Below are 25,700 nucleotides of genomic sequence, written 5' to 3'. Positions count from 1 at the left end.
CTCCTTTTTTCCCCTGAGTCCCCATTTGACTACATTAATAAGATTACAATATACTTAATTAAGTGTTTTGGTCTGAATGACCTGCATTTAACAGAGACACGGGAGAAAGGCAACTGTCCTCCTCTGGGGCTTTTTATAATTACAGACAATTTACCCTCTGCAGCTTTTGTGTTAGTGGGGAAAATGTAGCTGCCATATATGCACCTTAAAGACTGCTTTAGGAAATTGAATTCTGTTCGATTTTGAAAATGGGTTGTTCCTCAAAAAAATGGAGGCTGTTTAACAGTCAGACACTACGTAAGAGATTATTCGGAGTTTTTCTCATATATTTTAATTTTGCACACAGTCTTTGTTACTTGTTTTATGTGCACTGCTATTACACATACGTCACACAACAGAAATATTCTGGTGTTACGCATTGTAACAAGAAAACAGCTTTCTACACTTTCAGAATAAGAATCTGTTTAAAATTTCTCCCATTTTCATGCTAAAGGACTTGTAAAACTATTACAGGAAGTCAGGGATCAAAATCACTTCTACCCAAGATAGAAATTAGTCAAGATGAAAATACTATTATTTTCAACTGGTTAAGACTTTTGTAACATGAACTGCTGTCAAATGCATAGCAGTGAAGCAGCAAGTCTCTAAAGTATTCCCAGAAAAACTGAAAAACCCTCTATCCACTGATTTCAGCTAGAGATCCAAGGAAAATTATGAAATGCTGTGTATTCTGGGTCACTATAAGCTAAATAACCAGTTACTATACTTCTCTAAGGATGATCTCCACTGTTTACTACTTCAGAGCTGCTGCTGTATAAACCATCAGGCAATTCAGGGAAAATGACAATGAAAGGAACAGCAATGCTTTTGTCACAGATGGCATTCCTCATATCTGATAATTTCACATGTGTATAGAAGGTGCTAATACCCCTTGGTATCATTTGGCTCCTATGTAATCATATTTTGAAGTGTTCTGACAAAGCATGTAAACAGGGTAGGTCATGATTTGCATTCTGACAGCAAAGCCTTCCCTGACAAGGTGCATCTGCTCTGTAGCAGTGCACAAAATGGCACAACCACAGTTTTCCTACATGTAGAAGATAATTCTGTGAAACTCTGATGGCTCTCCTTACCAGTAGAGGCACTTCCCTTGAGGTGAAGGACTTCAAAAAGATGAGAAACAGAACCATGATTTTGATTAACCAAACAGACTACTTCCTTGGGAAAAAAAAATGTCAATCTGATGGAATCTAACTAATAAAAGAGAGGCAATCACAAAGTTTCCATGGAGACTGACAGTATAAAAAACTAGGAAGATGGTAAAGCCAAATTAAAGTCAAATAGGCAAAGGTTATTAAAACTGATGGATAAATCAGTAAGACCTGGCAGAACATTATTGCAGTATACTAGAACAAGACAGGTATGTTCTGAGACATCATCATTAAATTATGAAATATGATGCCCTGTATTTTACTGTGATTACACTGTTAGAGAAAGTTAGTGCTACTTAAATATGAGGGGACATTAGGAAGATTTAGAAGCCAATGAAACATCACAGGTGCCTGACTCCCTCTTTGTTCCCCAACATCAGAAGAGCTACAAGGACATAAATTTTTCCATTCATTTTATTTTGGAAGTGAATTGTCACTTCAAATTAATGTTGAAAAATAAGATAGATATACTCATGGTGTTTTGACTGAGGCACTCACTCAACTCTGATTTCTGAAGTTAATGGCAGAATTTTTACTTCGATATCCATATTAAAGATGGCAATCCACAATTGGATCCATCAAGGACTGAACCTTGATGACACTGCCTACTTAGATGTCTCTGATTTCTGAAGTTAATGGCAGAATTTTTACTTCGATATCCATATTAAAGATGGCAATCCACAATTGGGACTGAACCTTGATGACACTGCCTACTTATTAGATGTCTCAACTTCAACACTGTAATCCTGCGGTGTCAAATCCTTCAATCCAGAATCCTCGCAGGAATCTGTAATCCTGCAAGCAGTCAAAACCAAGAAATTATTCTCCCTTCCCATTTGCCACCATGTTGTTTCTTTTACTGTTTTTCCACAAATGAAACTGCTGCAACCACACAACCCAGGAAGGATTGAATGCTATATCTGCCACCAGCCCCAAACTCTCAGATGTTATTTGTACATCAAATAAATGGAAAGCCTTTGTACATGTCACTGTTTTGAAAAAGAGACATAATCTCAAAAGCCCCCAGAACTGTCTCATGACTAAGGCAGTCAAGGGGAACTTAAGGCATTTGGGTTGCATTCTTGACTATGCCACAGCCTTTGAGTTACCAGATGTAAACCACCTCTCTGGTTTTCATCTTTCCATTTTCAAAAATGGACATAAATTTAATAATTTTATCTTTCCATCATTCTTTCTAAAACAAAATTAATAAAACAAGTGTACAACAACAGAAAATACTTTTCTTCAAGGGTGTTTTCCTAAAATCTAGTCTCTTTCTTCCCTTCCACACTGTTTCTCTCCACTAATATAGCTGCATAAAATCCACTCTGATGTCTCTACAGACAGAAAATGAACCAGTAGTATCGGTTTGTAAGTGGAGAAGCAATGAAATTAACAGGAGTTGAAGAATTATTGTACAGGCAATTTCTAGCTTTTGAATGAGAATTTTGCACATCTGCCACTTTGAAGCTCACTTGAATGGGGTTTCCTTTTTCTTTTTTAATATCAAGTTGTGTAATTGAGAGAAGGGAAGCACACAGAGAATAAGAACTGAAAATGTGTCCTGATTGTTTTCTAAAATTACAAACAGGTTTCAGGTGCTATTTCTATCAACAAGGCAGGAATAGAAACACAGGTGCTTAAAAGGAAATAGCTCCAAACTGTGAAATTACCAGGGTTTATAATATATTTTTCTCCCTCAACTTTTATAGTTTGTCTGCATTTCTGTAAAGATGAGGCTGCTGAAAAATTCTACCCAATTTCACAGTCAATGCAGTAAAATGTGTAACAATAAATTGCACTGGTTGCATCACAAGAACAGGCCATTTTGGAGAACACAGCACTGCAAATGACTCCGTGTAATCACTTTATCCATCTATTTCAGATCTGTGCCTGCCCATTAAAATAAAATACTGGTTTTCTGATTACTGTAACATAAAAAAATCATGAAACTCATGAGTGCAGATGTGCAATATTGTATAACTATCCCAAAGAGCAAATGGGAAGAATGATGAAGACATGACATCTGCAACAATAGAATACATTAAATAAATTACATTTTGATATGGATTTTAAAAACTTAAATACATAGAAACAAGCAATATGACCAACCCTTGCCAGCCATTCCCATCCTACAATGTAAGCATTTCCAGTATTTTTCTAAAAAGCAGCTGAAAGTCCAGGAATACCGAAATGCTACTGGCAATTTTCACTTACCATTGCTTTCATTTTGTGTTTATTGTAATTAACTGATAACATTCACTCACTTTCAAAATATTGCTGGAGGAATGACAGTATTTCCTGAGGCAGAAGAAATGAGATTTCCAAGGCAAACTGCTGGGTACTTAAGATAACTGGTTTGGTGGCACTGACATACATACTGAATAACAAGAGATCAAAAGTGTATGGAATTAAATGAAGAAATTCAAGTAGTCTGTGAACTTCTCCACTGCTTCACATGCCACACAAACAAAAACTAAACCCTATTTTAATTTAAGACTTTAAGGAGTCACACAAAGCTAACCTTCCAAGCAAGAAGGTGAAAGAGATGAAGTTCAGCCCCTTGCAAAGGAAAATGATGAACTGAACGATGAGCTTCAAGGGCTATAGCAATTGTGAAATAAACCTATTCTGGTTGCCAGCAATAACTTCGGACATGTTGGTAGAAAACAGCAGGTTTAAGATGATGAATAATCATGACTGCAGTTTACTAACCTATGATTTAGCAGACACAAAGTTTCTTTCCCCCCTCTGCCACAGACAGCTTCTTGGACAAGATGGCACTTGGCCAAATCAGGTAGTCCGCATGTTTCCTGCCTTTACAAACCAGTGCTGATAATAGCGTTTCCCTTCTGCCAAACAGCAACAGTGGGCAGAAGTCATACTCTGACCCATCCCAAAGAATGCCGTTATACTGGTGGAAGTCTGTAGCACAACTCTAGCTTGGCACTCTCTTTATTTTAAAAACAATCTGTCACGCTCAAATGGGAACTTGAGAAATGGAATTCCTCTGATCATAACAGTTCCAAGAGAAATAGAGAAAATTGGGACAAAAAGGAAAAAGTTAACCAGTAAAACTCCTTTTTTTCTGTCCTCTAGCATTATCATGTAAATAGAAATACCTGGCTGCTGATTCATGTGAAAGTAAAAATAAAAGAAAAACCAAGAACCCCCCAACCCCAACACCTCCCAACAACTGACCATAATATGTAAAACAGTGCCAGGCATCATGCTGCTGTTTTCTAAGCGGACAAATAAATAATCTCCTCTTAACAGAACTCTACACAAAAACAGACAAGTAGTAATTTGACAACCCAAGACCAGAAAAGCGTTTTGCCTAAGTGAAGACTGCAGAACCGGGCCTGTACAACCTTAGGCCAACAGCACATACATACCAAGTTCAGATACCTTCCATACATTTGCTTTTAAGTACTGAAAAAAAATGGTGGGGGAACTAGAAAGCCAATGTATTATACGTATGCAAGATAAGCTATGGTCTAGCAGTAACCCCTTCTGTGTTGCTAAGTCCTTTAGGTATTTTTGTTAGCAGCTACAGCAGAAGAAAGCTAGCAGTTCAGTTCTGCTGTTGGATCAAAACGCTGTACCTACAACATCGCAGCGTTCTACTATTATAGTATTTCTTTTTGTTTCATAAAAACAGCATTTCAATTTCACTGAACAGCCATGCCAAGAGCCAGTGTCTCCTTCAGAAGATTTTAGAAGAAAATGCAAGCAATAAAATGCACGAAAGACATTTGAAGGGTACAGAGATTTTGATTTCACAATCATAACTTTCAGAATGCTTCAGAGAGTGAAATGAATAGTGTATTTAACAGAAGCTTTAAATTGCGCTCTAGGCTCTTTAGAAGCGGGGAAGGGCTCAACGAGCACTAGGGGGAGCTGCTGTTCCACTTAACCCGTTTGGATTCCTCAACTTCCGCATGACTCGTTACCCGCTGGAGTGAGACAAGTGTGAGCACACATCTCTGCTCTCCAGTATTGAAATAACAGAACAGTACTCAAAAACAACATCAGACAGCAAGGATGCAAGCCATGAATTCTGAACCAGAAGGGAGTAACAGAACACTTTAAAAGTCTATAATATTTAATAAACTTTAAAAAACACTCAAAGGAGGATCATCACCTGGGTAGGCTTACAGAAATATTTTTTTACAACCCATGGCTAAAAATCTTCACTGACTCCTTGCCTTTTGTGGACACAGGATTTGCTCCAAATGGAAAAAAAATGACGTCAAAGAAAGGATAAGGGAAAAGTGACACAAAAAAAAGGATACCTGGAAGAAGTAGCATAGAGAGTCCCACTTTAACTGGGGAGTGTCATCACTGGTTGCCAATCAATCTACGTTTCTGACACCGATACAGGTTTTTAACCAAAGATGTACAGATGATGTTAAGGGACTAGAAACTCACTACAAACATCAATTTTACTGAAAAAAATCCCCAGAAATTAGTTCAGGGGAAAAAAAGAAAAGATGAGGCATTGAGAGAGGGCTAGAAAAGTCTTAAATGCTGCCATGCAACAAGTAGGTAAAAGAATATTATTTTAATTAATCAAAACTCACAGCACTTAGTAGTGTCCAATTTAAAGTGCTTTTGACTGTACAGAACATGGTTTCATAACCCCTCCCTGCACACACTTTTTTTTAGGACTGTCCTTTATACCAAATCTCCTGAGTGTTGTATACTGTTCACCAAGTTCTTCCTCAAGGAGGCAGAACTTGCCTTCTCACAGGCTTTTTTGTCATTACTGAACACCTGGCTGTTCTAATATCTAAATTCAGTACTTAACATCATGGCATAAACTGATAAATAAATTAGGCAAATTTATTAATTTCAAAAACACAGTCTGTATTGTAGCTACCCTATCAATTAATAACTGAGTCTCCTTTTTATCAAACACAAATTTCATATTCTTCCAAAATATCAACAAAACACCAAACTTACTTTTGCTGGGGAGTCTAATTTTCACATGGTCAGTCAATCTGTTAAGCATTTTGTAGCCTGTAGATGCCAAGCTGATGACAGTGACGACCTTGCAGGTATGATAGCTCTGTTGCACTTTGGAAAGGCCAAAGTAAAGGCCAACAAGATACCCATGTGCATGAGGAAGCTGCCACTACTTACTATTAGAAGAGAAGGGTAGCTGGAAGTATAGTATACCAAAATTCAGTATGGTTTGAGCCTTGAAAAAGATGGATCATTTTAAAGTCTTATTGTATGTACAAGCTGTCGCGCTTTCAATATGGGGATACTGCCAAAGCCCATTAGCAGGCATTACTGCTTTTAGAGTATGCTTTTTCTGTGCATTATATTCTCAGTCTTGGAAAAGGAACACAAGATGCTGGTGTAACTGTATGCAAAACAAGGACTGCATCAAGATATTTATACCAGAAACAAATACATTTAACCAATATTTAGGCCATGACTGCTTGAGGAATGCTTTTCTGATACGTAGCACTAGGCTACAGTACCCATACAAAGCTCCTTGTATGGATGCTGCCATGCTGACAAAGTTGAGTTTTCTGCTTGCTGTAAGGAAATCTGAAATAGGTCTCAGTAGTAAAAGTGCAATTTAGCTTCCACTCAAGATTTTTGGTATGTCTGTCAAGGATCATACATCTTCACAAGCCTGACCTGCCAGCAAATCTATGATGGCAGAAATCTGTAACGGAGAAACAGCTTTTCACTGGTTCACAAAAAGCTGAGTAGATTAGGTCTAACATTGACTTCTGCTGTGGCTTGCTGTTTTGATTTTTCTTTTAAAGGTCATTTTCGTCACTGGTGTTAAGAAAGATCCTGCATCACTCCTTTCTTCTGTTCAGGCTCCCGCAGTGTGCAGTACCATTTCAGCATTTGGAAGCCCAAACTGTACAAAAGACTCAAATAAGTGACGCTTCAATATGACTATATGCAGGGGAGAAGAGGGAGAGGCAGGGATTTTTAACTATTTAGTTTTATGAAGGATAAATGAATTTCATCATCAACTCCTCTTTCTGAACACATTTTGCAAGGAAAAGGGGAAAAAATATTTATAAAATTTATGCGGTTTTGGTTTTAGATAAGCGTAAATGACATCTATTACATTTTAGTCACTGTATTTCATGCAGCAGTGTATTATTCTCTTCTCTACAAATAAGATGAGTTTTCCCTTGCAGTGATGTTGAAGCATATGAATCAAATGTTCTGACACATAAACAGCTGGCCTTTATCTATTTCAGGTAAGCAGAAAAAGCAATTAAGAAATCTTTGTTTGATATTAAGAATGTAAAGCAAGAGAAGTTTACTTAATCCACAAATAGCTGTTTTGTACTTGTGCACGACAGCATTTTCACAACACAGTATATAGGGAATTTTACAAATACGACCAAGTCTTACTCTACCAAAGGAAGGCTGCATTCATTCTAGACTAATATACATCCATGCCTGACTTCCAATTTGAAATAATGTGTCACTTAAAAAAAATTAAAATCCCAAATCTCTTAGATCTGAGCCAAACCCTTTAGTTCTTCATATTACAAATCCTTTCATGAAGTCATGTATTTCTTCATCTTTTTAATTCTTCGGTAAACTCATTTGAACTACAGCTGAGGGCTCATTCCAGTGCTGGGTGTAATCCTCCCCACCATTTAGACAGTTGGCACATGCTTCACACAGTCCATCTTTCAAATTATCCCTCTGAGACAGAAATTATCCCATCTTCTATAGAGCATCATGCATTTTGCAAAGTGAATGAATGCACAGTATTCACATTTAGCATACATGGCCAGTCTTTCTTGGAAATGCCAGACAATTTCTGCTTCCTCCGCTGAAGTCTGCATCTTGTTCTTTCCCTCCTGTGTATCCTCCCATATTTGCGGACCCAGTCCTTTTATCTTTGCTGTATTAAAAGGCTAGCAATAGTAGCTGTTTGATACAGCAGAGTAAACACAGACCAATTGTTTTCAACCATAATTATGATCAGGTAACCTGTTACAGAAATACTAACAAAGTTCCAGGATAGAATGAAAATTTCCCATTCCTCTTGTTAGTTACTCACAGGAGGTCCTGGTGGCCCCGGTTTTCCTGGGAGACCTGGTTTGCCTCGTCTTCCCTGGAAACAAAGAAGAACAACAGGCATTTATAAATGCTATGGCTAGTGACTGATTTGGAATAAGAATTGTGTTTTTAAAAAAAAAAAAAGATTTATTGCCTTGTTTATTAGCAAAAAATTGAAAAAACATCCCAAGTGAATACTCTGTATCATATGTATACTGCAACACTATCTAATTTGAGTACTTTTAGGATTGTTTTTAGTAATGATGACAAACTATATTTGCATCACTGTAACATTTATTATCACATTTTAAGGCTATGTCTCAAATGTGCATGCACATTAATAGGGCTATAAACAGAGCATCTTGATGAGGTGTAAAGAAATGATAATTTATCTGAATATATGAGAGCCTGGGATGTTAAATTGTACTTGCAGTAGTCACCCTGACTTGCACAGTAAGTACATACGTGCCATATAACCTAATTAACAATCACCCATACACTTCTTCTCCAGGATGTGATAACAAACAGAAAAGTCAGAGATTTATTTCCAAAAACAATTCACCTTCCTTGTGCAATTACTACCATCTGTGTATATAATGCACATGCAAAATCATTTGCATTAAAACTTAAGGTCCATAAAAGTCTACTGAAGTTGAAGGGAGTCTTTCCACTCTGATTCTAAAAAAAATGCACATGTAATTATTAAAATTGTTTAGTACAAAGCTCAATTGAACAACTGCTGTTCTCATAGATGCTTTTTTGTAGGAAGTTCAACATAAAAAATGAAAGTAATTTACAGTAATTTACATCTTTATTGCCAAGCTGAAATTTGATGCACATTTTTTAGAAAGAATAGCTGAGAACAACTAATACCTAGGTGCAACGGCAAAGGAAAAAAAGTATTATATCCATTTTATACATTTTTCCCTTGCATATGGCAAAGGCAAATTAACAAAAAGCATTAGGGGGATGTCCTGGTGAAAACTTGGCTTAAGAAGTTAAAAAATGAAAATGCTTGCTGACAGCTCACAATTAACACATAGGGGTATTTCTGTAAGCTATGGTCCCTACTTCTAAGCCTGCTTCTATGTTTTATTGAACTACAATCTCACAAAGACTGCAGAAGTAATCCAAGGAATAAAAAGTGAAATCTCAGCTTTGTTCGTTACAGATCAGAGCCCTGATCTGTAGGAAACTGCTCTCATGCTCTGCCTTTCATTAATCTTGATCTAAGATGAGAGGAAACAAAATGATGACAGTAAGGCTGGAAAACCCCTCTTTCTCTCACCCTTCAGTCTACCAAGGTAATCTCTTGCCTAGACGCCAGGGACTCCCCTGAGAAGCAGAAGGTAGTGATTTGAAGCCCTTCAAGTTGAAGAAAGAACCAAACAAGGGTTGTGCAGATGTGTTTCATCCGTGCCACGTGACACGTACACTGCCACCACGCTTTTATGAAGGTCCTCAGTCAGTGTGTTTTAAGGGCGGCATGAAAAAAAACCCCATCTCAGCATATTCGGAGTGCCAAATTCCTGGGTCTTAACTAGCTGAGACATATGTTATGTGCTGAGCTGTTTAATCCCACCAATACTCGCACATGCAGGGCTGTAACTGGGGCAGCTGAGGGTAAATTTTCAGAACCAAAATACGGTACTAGATGCCTATACTGGGCTCAAGGCTATACAGTCCCTCACCACTCACCCCCAGCATGTCCTCTGCTGTGTTGGCATCACTGTCCATGCAGCCCTGTAATGAGCCAGAGCCGGGATCTCTTCTGGGCTAAGGATGGCCCACAAAAAAGTAGAGTTGTTTTTAACTTTCATTGATGCAGTTCACTGGGCAACCAGGTAGCTTGCCTGGCCTAAGAGAGGGCACAGTGCCGGGAAAGGCACACATGCACAAGAAAAGCAGGCTGTTGTTAGCTAGATCCAGACTTTTAGACTGATGTCTGCTTCAAAAATACAGATGGAAACTAATATTTCCTGACTGACTTGAAAAAGAGTAAACTTTCCTTAGAAAGTATGAAAAACAGATTGAGGGGTAATGATGTAAACAGTAAACCAAGAAAACTGCTTCATACTTTTTAAATAGTCCCTCTGGGTTCTAATGCTCTATACTGCTGACTTCTTGAAGCACCTTCCTTTTCCTGTTTGGACTTATTTAAAGTATCCTGAGGATGACACTTAAAATCTTAGCAGTCTAAACAAAGTATCAAGGAAGTGTCAGGAGGAAGAAGGCAGGGTTCTGACTGGCAGACACAGCTGTGAACGAGGTGTTAATTACACAGGAAAACATGGAATATGTTGGGAAGGCAATTTTATCTCTATTTACAAGATGCGCTAAAATGTGATTTATGACATATTGCAAAATCAAAACTTGATGAACATGCTGAAGAATCAGTTATAAAAAAAAAATAGAAATTGTGGGTAGTTATTTTTCACTGTCATTTACTAATTACCAGAACACTGACCTGGTGAAACACAGAAGAAACACTTGCCCTACCTTTTATCCAATCGTTATAATATTCATTATTATACTATGTGCCATGTGTACAAAAAACCTGTAAACAATCACACAGATTGGTATGAAGCATCAGCTTTTTTAGAGGAGCAAAAGTCCTTTTTTTATCCTACATGTACCCTTCTAAACTGTCTGATACTTTAATTTTAACACAGGAATATGTAAAAGACCACTACCTTTCAGCAATGCCTTTCAGATACAGAGATCTAAATGTTACGGATACACACAGCTCCATCTACTTGCTAGCACTCTTGCTTCTCTATGACTTCCCAGCATCAGTATGGAAAAAATTAAAATATACAGTATAATAAGAGTGTAAGTAGATAAAAGTAGTTTATGTTTTTGGTTAGGGTAATTAAAACAATTAGAAGAATGTTTTTGATAAGCCCATTATGATCTTGCCTTGAGCAGACCATGAGCCAGACTGTGACTAAATATTTACAGTTTGATTCTGCATCTTCCTTCTGGCAAGAAAGAAGTGAAAAATATCTCTGTGCCCTCTCTGGCTTGTCGAGTGGGCTTAGCAGAGAGCCACAGTTCTCATCTCCTGTTCAGAAGCAGGTCTCGGCAGCACCGTGAGAGCTGTACTCGCTGCCCTAGTGCTGTGCATGGGGCAGGCAGCCGGCACTGGAGGCCTATTACCTTTATTGAGTTGACTGAGCAAATAGTGAGGTTATAAAACCATTCAAAATAGAAATAAATGTTCTAGGCATCACATACTTCTAACTAAATAAAAAGTGCAATACCACCTACACTAATTTAAAAAAGATAAGTGGTGTCAACAAGTCCTCTAATGCTACTTAGAATAATATCTAAAGAAAGGAAAACCAAAACAGCTGCTGGTTATTTCCTTTGTGCTGCATACATTTTTATTGGCAATCAATGTGATAAGAAGTTGTCTAAATGTTACTGATATTGCAACCTGTCCCCCTGACTCGTGAAATGCCTGCCCTCAACTAATTTGGACAGTTGGCTACTTTCCTCTTTTCCATAAGACAAACTTCAGCTACAATACACACACAAATCATTCAAATAACAACTGCTTGGCTAGGGGCAAAAAAGATAAAATATTAAAAATAAAATAAATGAGAAATTATATGCTTCAGTAACCCCCAGCTGAGTGCCTAGCTGAAGTACGCAGTCAACTGCACTCTTTATTCCTCTCTTCCGTCGCCCCTTCTGTTAATCAAAATGACTTGACGAGTTTTGCTTTACATTAGATGGAAGCTGTTCAGAGGAGAGGCTCTGTGCATCCTTCCATAAACTTGTGCTCCGATTCTGACTGCCGCCCCTGGGCACCGCTGCAGGTCCTACACGCAATGCAAGAATTCAAGGTCTATATTGCTCTAACCCCCTGCCGTATCATGTTGCATCCATCTATTCACATATCTCTAACTATAGAAGAGTAAGATCGCTGATCCTAGTGTCTAAAAATAAGCTGCAGATTATTTTTGGATAAAATCAAGCAGAGTTATGTAGGAACGCTGACATGATTTATGAAATGAATAATTTAAAGAACCCATACTTGAGTACGAAGGGGAAAGTTCTTAGAATAAGCTCGTGTGAATTTTCAAGGGAAACCGCTAATTAGCAGTTCCTGAAACACATCATCACATTTCAAAACAGGAACTACTTCTAGAGAAAGTAGAAAGCTGGGCTTTAAAGTCTTAACTACTGTCGTTATTATGCAAGATTAATGAGGCTTGTGTAACTCATTTGCCAAGCTAAACTAAGATTCTCTTGAATAATCCTCAAAACCAGACTGATGAAGGGACAGATGTACCCGAAGCAGGAGGCAGGTGGAAAGTAAAGACCCCCATCTCAGAGCGTCCAACCCATGCCTCCCTGCCAGCTCCTTGGGCACCTAAACGCAGTCATGTGAGTAGAGGTCTGGGCAGTTCAAAGACTGTTTCTCCAGTTGCCCAAAGTTGCCACCAAGCACTCAGACAAGTCCCAGTACCTACGCGAATTCAGAGTACAGAAAAGAGACTATCCTTTGCCTCAGTGCTCTAAGCTGATATGCCTAGTCCATATGAATTTCCCGGTTTTCCCTCTCTGTCTATAGTCACAACCTGGTGCTCCTGGCAGCTCACCTGGAGCTTGCAGAGCTCCAACCAACTCTAACCCAGGGGAAACCCAGCCCAGCTCAAAGCTGGTGACAGTCCTCTGCTCCATGCTTTACCAGAAAAAGTTTGCCAGACTGCTGTTTTAGGGGAATGAAGGCAGACATCACATGGCAGTATCTGTAATGAAGCCAGTTCAAGAGCTAATTGGAAACAGAAGATTAGAATTAATCACAAAAATCAGAGCAATCACCTATTCAACCCAGTTACACAACAGTGCGCATCTACTGATGAGTTGTGGGACAGGAGAAGGTTCTCCAGGATCCCAATCAACTATCTGACAGTACACAAAGTGAAAATTACAAACATACAACAAATGCACAGCCTGAATACATAGTCATTATTTTCCATTTTGCATTTAGCAAAAAAAAAATTGGTAATATTTAAAAGAAGGTTTTGACATTTAATCACCTAACTGTATAACTGCTCTTAATAAGAGTTTTGTCATCAACTTTGATAGTGTCGCAGTTGCTCAATTATTTTTCATCCTTAGAAATCTTACAGTTTGGATATTTTCTTTCCTAAATTGGAAATCTATGTTGCAGTCAATGAACCTTTTTAACTTCAGTAATACAGCGTTAGGACTTGAATGTACAATTCCTTCTTCAATCCTATTAACCTTGGCCTTGAAGATGTATTATGGTAACCAGTGTTACAAATTAACCTCTGTATTAAATGTTAAACCTGAATAAACTCAGAGGAAATAAGGCCAGAAGGCAAGAAATTAAGCTGTCTGCAGAAAACAAGTGAAAGTCTGCCCCTCATATCCCACTAAAGCCTTTCACAGAAAGATGCTCACAGAATACAGCGCACAGACCCTAATCCCCTGTTTTGGAAGAGCAGTCACTAGGGAGTTCCTTGCTAATGCACACGCATTCCTGTGATAAACCTTGGCTTTCTAATTTTAGGAATGACTTCCAAAAACCTCGAGTTTCTTCATCTTTGTATTAATAAGATGGTAAAAGAGAGCACCTAGCCGGACTATATAATATTATTAAAATGCATGTAACAAACATCAAAAAAAGTCCTTAAACAGGCATAGCAGTGCCAAGAAATGAAATGCCACAACCATCACAATTTTTCAAGTGTATTCACAAAAGTGCATTTTAAATTCAAAATCACTTGTAGAAATATCTTTCAACTACATTTAGATATTTTTATAATAAACATCTTAATTTTTAATTACAAGAAATAATTTCCTATTCTCTCATGTTGCTATACCTTTTGCTAAGACATGTTAAAAGGAATATTGATAATAGAGTATTTGGAATGGAGCCTGAAAATTCTAAATGAGATTTTACAAGTGAAATAATTTCTGCTATTCCATTAAAAGTTAGATTTTAATTTACTCAATGGAAAAAATATAGAACTATATTCTAATTGACAAATCTGCCTTCAACATTCTAAATTATAACATTTTCATACCATTTTTAAATGCCAAAGTGGGAAAAAAAAATATATTTTTTTAAGCTATATCCTACCTTACTGGTTATTTACTTCGCTTTTAAGGTAAAGACATTCTGGTAGAAAACCTGAAAATTATCTCCCTCTTTTACATCAACCATTTTTAGACTGTTAAATGCCCGAGTGAAGGAACGTACAGCACTCCAACTTAAAGATAAAGTCAGACTGGAGCTTTGCATACTTAAAAACAACTTACATCAAAGTCAAGAAGAACTGAGAAGATTAAAAGAGATTCCAAAACTCGAGAGCTGTAGCTGTGAAAAATACTGTTTGCTCTGTGCCAGGAGCCTGACCTCCTATGCAGTAATTATCTTTGCTCTGTAAAGCTTGTTTTACAATTGGTTGAGTACAACATTTACTCACTGAACTAGAAAACAAATTATGTCAAAGAAATATTTAAGTTCCATAAACCAGATAAATGCAAACTGAATTTAAATTAATTTTGGCGTCGCTCTAAATAACTATGTTAAGAAAATCTAATAGCTCCCCACCCATTTACTTATTTAGGAAGATTTTCCACTGTGTCATAATAATTTTACTCATACTTGATCAGAAAAATTTGTAATCTCAGAGATTAAATTGATTATTAACATAAGGCAAATGTAGCAGTTTCACAAGCTCCCTCCAAACACGTAATTTTAGTGAAATCAATGCTGAAACACTAGACATGACAACCTAAAGAACTCTCAGTTTTATGAGGTGTTTAATTTATTACCAAGATAATGCTAAAATAACCTCCTCTTAAGTGAATATTTGGTATTATAAACACAACAATTGGAAATAAGGAAGTAGTTTCAAAAATATTTACTTCAAGACACCTACAACTTCCCAAGGAATACAGTCAAGAACACAACTGTGGTATTGTAGAAAAATTTATAAATGTTTGAACTGAATTCATCACTGGAACCAGGAAAACCACCACAGTGGAGAATCAGCCTGTTTAAATACATACGAAACATTTCCAAAAATCCTATTAAACCATAAAAATGAAGTTGTTGGCAGCTATGCTGAGAATAAGCTAGAGCTAGTTAAATAAAAATCACAGAATCATCTGGGTTGGAAGGAACCTCTTGAGATCACCTAGTATAATCCCCCTCCTCAGGCAGGATCAATTATCCAGGACTGTGTCTACTCAACTTCTGAATAACTCAACAGATGGAGGCTCCATAACCTCTCCGGGCAACTTGTATCAGTATTTGACCATCCTCACAATAACAAAGTGTTTTCTTGTGTTCAGATGGAATTTGTTGGGTTTTAATTTGTACCACTTGCCTCTTGTCTTGTCACTGGTTACTACTGAGGAGAATCTGGCTCCCTCTTTTTCATTCCCTCCCATCAGGTATTTATACGCACTGGTAAGATCCCCCCTGACCCTTTTCTCCTTTTCTTCTCCTGGTTGAAGAGTCCCAGCTCTCTCAGCCTCTCCTTTTATGAAAGATACTCCAGTCCCTTTAATCTGCTTTGTGGCCCTGTGCTAGACCCACTTTAGTTAAGTCCATGTCTTCCCTGATGTGGTCTCATCAGTGCTGACCAAAGGGGAAGGATATCTCCCCTGACTTGCTGGCAATGCTCTTCCAAATGCAGCCTAGGAAATTATTGGCCTTTTCATTGCCATGAGGCTGCATTGCTGACTCATAGTCTGCTTCTTGTCTAGCTGATTCTTCTCCACAATTCTTCCCAGAGAGTTTGCTTCCAGTGGATACTGATACCTGGGGTTATTTCTCCCTAGATGGAGGATTTTGCATTTTCCCTTGTTGAACTTCATGCGATTCCTCTTGCCCCAGTTCTCTGCTATGTTCTGCCCCATTGTCCAGGTTGTTAATGAAGATGCTGGACAGTACTGGCTCCAGTACCGAGTCCTGGGATACATTGCTAGTGACTCGTCTCCAGTTGGACTTCATGCCACTGGCCACAACTCTCTGGGCCCACTTGTTCAGCTGGTTTTCAGGTTTTCAATCCACCACACTACTGTTCATGTATGTAACCTGTACTTTGTCAGCTTGTCTATGAAGTTGATGAGATGAAATTATGGGAGAGAGCAAAATTTTTGACACTAAAGATGAGGTCAACAACATTCACTTCTCACCTCTCATCCACAAAGCCAGTCATCTCATTGTAGAAGGCAATGTATGGTCAAGCATGATTTCCCCTTCATAAATCTGTGCAGACTATCCCAATCACCTGCTTGTCCTTCATGTGTTTGGAAATGTTTTCCAGGATGATTTCCTCTATCACATTCCCAGGGACTGAAGTGAGGCTGATTGGCTTGAAGTTCCCCAGATCTTCCTTCTTGAAGATAGAAGTGATATCTGCCCTCTTCCAGTCTTCAGGAACCTCTCTCTGTCACCATGACCATTCAAAGATAGTGGCCTTGCAATGACATCAGCCATCTCCCTCTGCACTTGGGGATGAAACCCATCAGGCCCCATGGACTTACAGAGCTGTGTCCTCCATTTGAAACTGGCTGGGTGCAAAAGTTGGACAACAGTTACTTCAGTAGCACCTGAGTCCTGCGTCTTGTGATCATCATCTTTAAGGATGTGTATGGTGGACAAAGAAAGTTTGCTGACCTCTTTGTGGCCTTCTGCATGTGGTCAAGCATTGGAACAGGCTGCCCAGGGAGGTGGTGGAGTCACCATCTCTGGAAGCGTTCAAAAAACGTGTGGATGTGGCGCTTCAGGACATGGCTTAGGGGCCATGGTGGTGTTGGGTTAATGGTTGGACTTGATGATCTTGAAGGTCCTTTCCAACCTTAGTGATTCTGTGTGTGATTCTCTGTGTGAACTGCTGTGGAAACTGCTCCATACCTGTTAGCTGCTTCTGTTACCGCTGCACAAACTGCTGCATTGCCTGGCTGTTATGTAGTCCTCTTCCTGGCCTGGGCTAAAAGGGTGCTTGACCCTCCTTAATCAGGGGTCAGCTGGAAGAAAGGCTGCAGGCACCCTCTGATCAAGTGCTGCTGATGGAGTTCTTTAGAAGCTGCTAGAGCTACCCTTACCTTAGCCATACCTGGCAGCAGCAGGCACCCTCAGTTTCCTCAGAGGTTTCCCAGAAGTGTCCAAATCCCAGAAAAAGTGCCCAGTCACTCAAGAATATATGAAGAAGATCTCAAAGAAGCAGAAACTGCTGCACAACCTGCTGTGCATGTTAGCTGCATGCTGGGCCTGGCTTTTCTACAGACCAAGCGAGAATGAAAAATGACCATTTCTGGATTTCACAGTATAGCTGCCTAACAAAGTTGCTTTGATGCTTTGTATTTAGAGAATTCTGGGAATTCCCTAAAATATTATCTCAAAAAATAAATAATTTTCAGAAAAAAAAATATTTATAAAAAATGCATCAAGTGCAGGGAAAACCCCCGCTACAAAGATATCCAACTGAAATTAATCATTAAGTTCCAAAATCTTCAGAATTATATTTTGGAAATATAAACTTCACCTCACTGCATTTAACATAGTAAAGGCAGAGTCTGGAAAATTCCGTGCAGTCTGTAATTATAAGTAGTAGAAATTTTTAGAAAGTACAGCAACACGACAAAATTATTTAAAGACTTCAGAAAATTATTAACATGGGGAACTGAAGGATCTTAGCTGAATTTTCTCAAAAATAGATGGAATGGTGAATTGATTACAGGGAAAAAACTTTAAAAAACTCTTTAATGTAAAGCAGACATTCAAAAAAACAGTTGTTGGAGGCTTAAGCCCAAGTGTAAAATAAAAAGCACATTTTGAAATGTGGGATTGACAAGAAACACTGGAACAAAGAAATCAAGGAGACTTGTGAAATCTCTGCTGTTGATGTCTTTCAGGTGGAAGCTGTACTTCTCTGAAAGATATACTTAATTCAAGTGCAGGAATATTAAGAAAAATAAAGTCCTGCATAGCGCAGGAAGCCAGAAAGATGGCGTAGCTGTCCACTGTGGTTTAAATTCCATGCAAAGATAGGTTAGCACCCAATCTTTCTATTTTTTGTTGGTCAGTAATATTGGACCTGGGACTTTTCCGAGTAACATCTGATTACCTTCTAAAGCTCCTGATGTCATTCTGAGCGCTGGTGTAATAGTATCAAGTTGCTGCAGCAGTAACATACTGCTCTGAATGCCTGAAGCAAACAAGAGGGACACTGAAAAATTATGTGTGAAGCTAATACCCACAGAACGGTCTAACATCTGTCATGCAGGAATAAGGAAAAGGGAATGAGTAGCTGTCTCTCCTGACCCACTTCTCCCAGTGACCAGAAGTAAAAGAAAAGTTCTCATCTAGGAAGGCCTCATGTCTAACATAAAACACTTCACTAAAATAAAAAACTATACTAGTCACCAGCGGTAGAGCAAGAAGAAAAACTAGCCTTTTTGTAAGAACAATGAAGGTTTGAAGACTCCTTGCACCCACAGGAAGCACAATGCTGGCTTACACATGTAAGTGTAAGTGGGTACCATGACAAAAGGAAAAACATAATGGCACTACTTGCTTGTATAAAATTTAACAAATTTCACTGAAGAGATTGTCCAACAAAAAAGACCTGTAAATGAGTATGGTATGTGTCACCTGTTGGTTGAAGAATCAGAAATAAGTTCACCGTATGGTCTCTAGATATGGCCAGTTTATGATGTAGCCGCTATTTCTTCTGCCGTAATCATTACTTTCTTCTTCTAAGTAACACCCTAAATAAGGATGCACCATGTATGATGAATTACTGAACATATTTTTTTGGTAGAGCTACAACAAGTACTAAGTAGTTTCTTTTCATGTAGATACAGAAGCATTTACAGGTAGTAAACAGAATGCCAATTGCTTTGCTTTAGCTCACAGCTGTTCCTGCTTTTTCATTGCTCTGCAAAGGAAACAAGCTAGGTAAATCTAAAACTACCTCATCGCTCATGAAGGTTGCTCTCTTTTCCTGCATACACCAGCTATATGCAGAATGAGAAGACATAACAAAGGAGATGAAAGGAAAAGATGTCACAATAAGTGGAGAAAGAATGGGAACTATATACTCATATAAATAACGAGTATATATATATGAGTTACTCATATAAATGTAACTAATACGCTTGCTAAATGCTAGACTATTAATGTGGTTTTTTATTCAGAAAAGAAATATTTATGCATTTTGCTACTATACCAGTATGAAAGAAGTAATATGCATAAGAATCCAATTTTTATTTATCATTGCACTAGTTCTTCTCCATGACAGCACTACTTCAAAGTTTTAGTGAGTTTGGAGTTTTCTCTTAAGCAAAGCCAAAAAATAGAGCATGCATCCTGATACAGGATCCTTTGATGCTGCACAGATGTAGTCAAAGAGCTTTCAGGGTTTCACCTCTCTCATTCTGAATATCTCCTTTGTCCTGGTTTTGGCTGGGATAGAGTTACTTTTCTTCCTAGTAGCTGGTATAGTGCTGTTTTGGATTTAGTATGAGAATAATATTGATAACACACACTGATGTTTTAGTTATTGCTAAGTAGTGCTTATACTAAGTCAAGGACTTTTCAGCTTCCCATGCTCTGTCAGCGAGAAGGTGCATAGGAAGCAGGGAAGGGACACAGCCAGGAAGCTGACCCAAACTGGCCAAAGGGATATTCCATACCATACAACGTCATGCACAGTATATAAACTGAAGGAAGTTGGCTGAGGGGTGGCGACTGTGGCTCGGGAACTGGCTGGGCATCAGTCAGGGTGGTGAGAAATTTTACTGGCCATCACTTATTTTGTATATTCTTGTTGTTATTATTATTATTTTAGCTTCCCTCGCTGTCCTATTAAACTGTCTTTACCTTAACCCATGAGTTTTATCTGTTTTTCTTTTTGATTCTCCTCCCCATCCTAACATCGTGGGGGAGGAGTGAGCGAACAGCTGTGGTGCTTAGTTGCCAGCTGCAATTAAAGCATGACATCCCTACAGCATATTTCTGTAAAACGTATCACATTAGTGTACGCTGTTTTCTGCAAACTCTTTTTCCTTTGGCCTATCTGGAAAGCGTCCAGGGAGACCAACTCGGACAGAAGACATTTCACACACTTCTGTCAACAAGTTCCACGGCTGACTTATTTGCGTACCATCATTTAAGCATGTAAGAACTTAACCTGCTCTCTGACGTGGGAGCAAGACCATATCCCAGCATGATCATATAGTAGTAATGCATCAGATCACCAAGCCACAGAAAGTGACATATTTATTATATTAGTAATCACATGTTGGCTCAAATGATACTACGTAAACTCTATTTACAGTGTATCCATTGGACAAAAGCTATTACGACATTATTTGAAATAATGTATTGATCCCCCTTTGCTCTTGAAATAAATAACCCGCAGTCATCATCTATTTCAGTGATGTCGTAAATTTGCGCTTGTAAGCCAATTTCACATATATGTCAAAAAGTATTTTAAGGTTGGCATAACTGTGAACTAAAAATCTACAATTCAGTTAATCTTATGTTTGTGATAATTATGAAATGATATATAATTATACTAATTCTATTTCCATAATAATTTTTATGTGCATTTTTGCTACGTAATTTTTAATGAAAGAAATACAACTACCCACACTTTTTCCTCTTAATAGGGGTATATTTGTCCCAGTTCCCTCTATAGTGAACACAGGGAGACAGGTGCCCACTCTGGGACAGGGTCTCACCTTTGGTATTTCTTAGCAGTTCTAATCTTAAATTATGATCTTGGATGATACAATAAAATCCTACTTAAAACACTCTGAAAATTAAAATGTATGGCTCAGGCCAGTTCAAAGAAGGAATGAATCCACGGGCGTGGCTTTTTTTCTTCCCTCTCTATCTCATTTTGTACTGTTGCTTACATAAGTCACTAGCTCTAACACGAGCCTTCTACATGTTTCTCAGAGTTTTTGACAGTATCACCATTAACACTCAATTTTCCTCAGTTCCTTATATCTTGCTTTAATGTGTGCCAAGATGTTTCTAACTTATACATTTAATGATTCTCCTCTCAATTCTTGTTAATCTAAGCCTAATTTTCAACAGAGTTGAAAACTTAAACTTAAGTTGAACACTTAAAAATGCTGTTGAGCTAAGTGGGAATTAAAACTTTGAATACAACAAGTGCAAAGTGAATGGAAAGTTTAAAAAAAATTCAGGTTCTCCAAGTGTGGCATCCAAATTCAATAGATATTTTCAAATGTTTTGGAGTGGTTTTTTTTTCCTACCATGTTACAGTTCCAGTCTCCAAAATGGGCACAATATCATTTTTAGGTCTGAACAATATGTTGAAGACAGTCCATGATAAAATCAATAGCTTCATATAATGTGAAAGATTTGGAGGACCTGCTAGAAGCAGAACAGAGGAACATGACATCTATAATTAAATAAAAAGAAATATTTAATAACCATTAGATGTGCACTGTCCTGTTTGTCATTAAACAGGGCTGAGATCTTGTTACAAACAGTATGTTACTGTGTAATTAAATGTTTTGGAAATGCAAATGCACATGGGAGTTGAATTAAGATTGCACACTATTATTAATGCTTGGGTGGGGTGACCAGCAGAGAGAGTATTGTTGTGGGCATCTCACTGGTAGAAAGATAAAGACAGATGCTGAGGCTCTGCAGTCTGCTTTCCCATTGTTTGGCTCTAGGCAACTGTGTGAGTGGCCAAGATTATAAAACAATCAGCGCTCCTGTTTTTATAGATATTGGAGTGAGACAGCAGTTCAATTTTATGTGCGAATAGGAAATACCCATGATGAAAGTATCGACCCCCTAATTCCCACTGCAAAAAAAAAAAAATTTCCATATGTGTTTATCTACCACTATATATAATACAGTGTGTTAACTCTGAATCTTTGCCTCAAAAAATCAAGAAGTTCAAAGAGTGATGTCTTTAAAACACAGCCATAATTATAACTGTTCCTAAAGGAGAAGTAATAAACTGTGTGTTTCTGCAGATTCAATACTCCACAGAAGAACACTCTAAAATATGCTAAAACTGGATATCCATAGCTTTTCAGTATACTGGATATTTAATTTCATAACAGTAAGAGTCATAGTAATTATAAAATTCTTAATAGCATGTTAATATGCTATTAAATATACTTTAATAGCGTATTCACCATGTAACTTTTGGTTCTCCCTTACTACATTGACTTTTTCTGAATGGATTCTCAATCCTTACTGTGAAACTTAAATGATTTATCTCAGCTTTCAAATGTTCATGTTCAACTAAAGTGAAATTTAGTAATACTTTTGTAATTTAAAAAACAATATAAAAAATAGCTTTGGGGCCTGCACACCATTACTCTCTTTGTTCAAAAACTGGCCATCTGTTATTATTATTGCTATTATTGGAATTATTAAACTGGCCTTTAAGAACTCACTGTAGTTGACTAAGATCAATGGTAAATAATACTAAATCCTTCCACTTCAGATAATTTAACTGAGACACTAAATCACAGAATCACAGAATCACAGAAACACTAGGTTGGAAAGGACCTTCAAGATCATCAAGTCCAACCATTAATCCAGCGCCACCATGTCCCCTAGACCATGTCCTGAAGCACCACATCCACACGTTTCTTGAACACTTCCAGAGATGGAATTATTGGAGACACTCAACTTCAAAACCACAAATTTGGCATAATTTAATCCATAAAAATACTGAAATGTTTGAGTCTAAGTATCTTCACAAACTTTTAGGAGCAGACTAGATTATAAACTCTCAAAACTGAATTATTTCTTGTGATAACACAATCATAAGTATTTGTTATCTGTTCTACTGAGCTACCAAATTCAGTAAGTCAGGGAAAATAAAAACACAACACAGAGAAGCCAGTCAGTCAGTTACTTCATTATATTAAAATTCAGAATAACCAAAGGTTTATTTAATGTCTTGGGCAAAATCTCTCCCCCTGCCCCCCTTACTGTATCTCTCCTTTGTATATATATGTTAGGCTCTGACACTTGCAGAATGGCATCTAGAACAAAACCTGGGTCACTAGTACTGGTTTCTGTTAATAGATAATGACCCTAAATTCATATTTTTTATACATGTTAGGCGTAGTGAGGTATGGTCTATCCCTACAATAAAATGAAATCTTCTGAGCATTTTTAATATTCTTTCACTTAAAATTACAGCAGAGATATGTTGCACAAACATCAATATCTACATCTGTGCTGCCACTCATTAAAACACTTCAGATGGTTGAAATTGTTAAATCTCCTTCAACTGAAGGGAAACCTCAAATGTCACAGCGTGGTTTGTTGTCAGCATGCTTCATACGCAGCTGCTACCTTTCCATTTTTTATTAGCGCTTAGAAAGTAGTCGTACATCAAGGTCAGTTAGCACACTCACCAGTTGTTCACCAAGTTTACTCACCCTTTGACCTTCTTTGCCAGGTGGACCTTGAGGACCCTCCAGCCCTGGCAAACCCTGAAAATACAAACATTAAACAAATATAACATTCAGTGTTATTTTCATGCTCTATTATTATATATAAGTAAGACTAAGCCAAAGAGTCAGGTGTCAAGACAAAGCATTTATTTCTAATAATAAAAGTAGATAATTCATAATAAATTCTTTCAGGATAAAGTTATATTCAGGTGCGAGAAAAGATGCAAACATTTTTATTATTATTTTATTATTTATTAACATATTAATCACGTTCCTCCACATAAAGGCTGAATAACTTGGAAAAGAAGAGGTAAGACAGCACTACTTAAGCATAGTTATATTTAACTACGGTGTTATGTGAAAAGTGATTTATCTTGTTAAGGTAGGATGCCATAAGAAAAAAGAAAAAAAAAAGTTGTGTTAAATGAGTGACAACTAACTCTACAACTCAGATTCAAATATAGGCACTGAAGGGGGAGGAGAAGGGAAGGGAGGGGAGGGAAAGGGGACTAAATATAGCAGAAGGCCTTATGCTCGCTGTATTGTAAGAACCAGCCCTGTGCGGCTTCCTCTCTGTGCCTGGCTCGGCTTTGCAAAACCCTCCAGAGCCACTGCTCGCTCGCCCTCTCCCCTGACCAGGCGCAGGAGCTTTGGGTGCTCTGGATACACCCTCGACTTGTGAGCCTTCCTTCTGCACTCAGTGCAAGATCTGCCTTCGCAGTCACGGACAGAATCACAGACTGTTTTCGAAACTTTGGGGCTTTAATTTTATATCTGATTAATGTATGATATAATCATAAAACCTCCAAAGAACAGTTCTGTACTTAGAACAGTGCCTCCCCCACCCCCCTTTACTTTATGAGTCACCTTGGAACACAATTAAAAAAAAATACTTCAAGGAAGCTATCCAATTTCCATTATAGGAACAAGAAATATGAAATCAGTTTCAATGTAATCATCAAAGAACAGTGAACAGCTCTACTTTGTATAATTAAAAAAAAAGGTCTTGAATGTAATAATGCATATTTTTACAGGGTATCACAAAATTAAAGAACTTATGTTTAGTTTATTTAAGAGTTTGAAATATTAAAATATTAAATTCTTAACCATTTAAATTACTCAGATTCAGGTATTGCTTATCTTTGCTCAAATTCTGAACTCCTTATTTAGAATCAATTACACATATTTATTGCCCCAACAGTGGTAATCTTAGGCCCCCTGAGAATCATGATTTTAAAAAGTGCCAGATTTCCAAAAAAGACTTAAAAAATTAATTTATGATCTCTAATTCCCAAGATAAACTCGAGAAAGTAAGTGGGCATGCCAAAGTTGCTAGCTCATATATCTTCAAGTGATGTTTGAGTTGATTAGAATGAAGTCTGGCTTCAGTTTTAAACAAAAATAGTCGGTTCAAGAGTTTTTCTACTTCTGTTATTTCTCTACTTTCAAACACTGAAGTTAGAAGAGTACCTCAGATGTATTTCACTATAGGATATTTTTCCTTTCACTTCAGTTTATAATGTAAACAAGATAAGGTTTAGGATCTTTTACAAAACTGATGTGCACCGTTTCTTTTTTTAAACTTCTGGAACTAGAATATGCATGACAATGTTGTGTCCAACAAATAAATCGTGGTAAACTGATGAAATGACAGTGCAATTATGTAGCTTGTATGTGCACAAACCCATAAAGCAGTATGTGAACATAACCTCTGTAAACCTTCTCTATTTTTTCCTCAAGGTAGTTTGGAACTTGCAGAGAATTCTGTCTGTCCAACTGTTAGTAATATTCTACCTTTACAGAGAAATTCTGGGAATTCAGGAAGAGGTGGGGTTTTATTTTGTTAATATTTCATTTCTAGTGACAACTTTATGCAGTGGAATGAGATGAAAAACTGTAATGTCTGTTTTATGGAGGAGGAAATACTTAGCCTCACATATCTGTACAATAAGGCTCCAAGGGGAC

The 25,700-nt window shown here is 37.7% G+C and overlaps 1 protein-coding gene across 1 annotated transcript in view; it reads right to left on the bottom strand.

Moving 5' to 3' along the window:
- Window positions 1–8,268: 8,268 nt before the first annotated feature.
- LOC104625021 (collagen alpha-1(XIX) chain-like) overlaps window positions 8,269–25,700 on the bottom strand; it is a gene marked incomplete at both ends in the record, with an annotated part of 124,502 nt that continues 107,070 nt past the window's right edge. The window contains 3 exons of the mRNA XM_010292541.1: window positions 8,269–8,322; window positions 9,966–10,043; window positions 23,697–23,774. Coding sequence (XP_010290843.1) covers window positions 8,269–8,322; window positions 9,966–10,043; window positions 23,697–23,774 — 210 coding nt within the window. The remainder of the gene's footprint in view (window positions 8,323–9,965; window positions 10,044–23,696; window positions 23,775–25,700) is intronic.

This window comes from Phaethon lepturus, unplaced genomic scaffold (assembly GCF_000687285.1).
Source record: "Phaethon lepturus isolate BGI_N335 unplaced genomic scaffold, ASM68728v1 scaffold708, whole genome shotgun sequence".
In the NCBI taxonomy this organism is placed as follows: Eukaryota; Metazoa; Chordata; class Aves; order Phaethontiformes; family Phaethontidae; genus Phaethon; species Phaethon lepturus.
The sequence above is the reverse complement of the archived record's forward strand: the minus strand, read 5'-3'. Positions and strand labels throughout refer to the sequence as shown.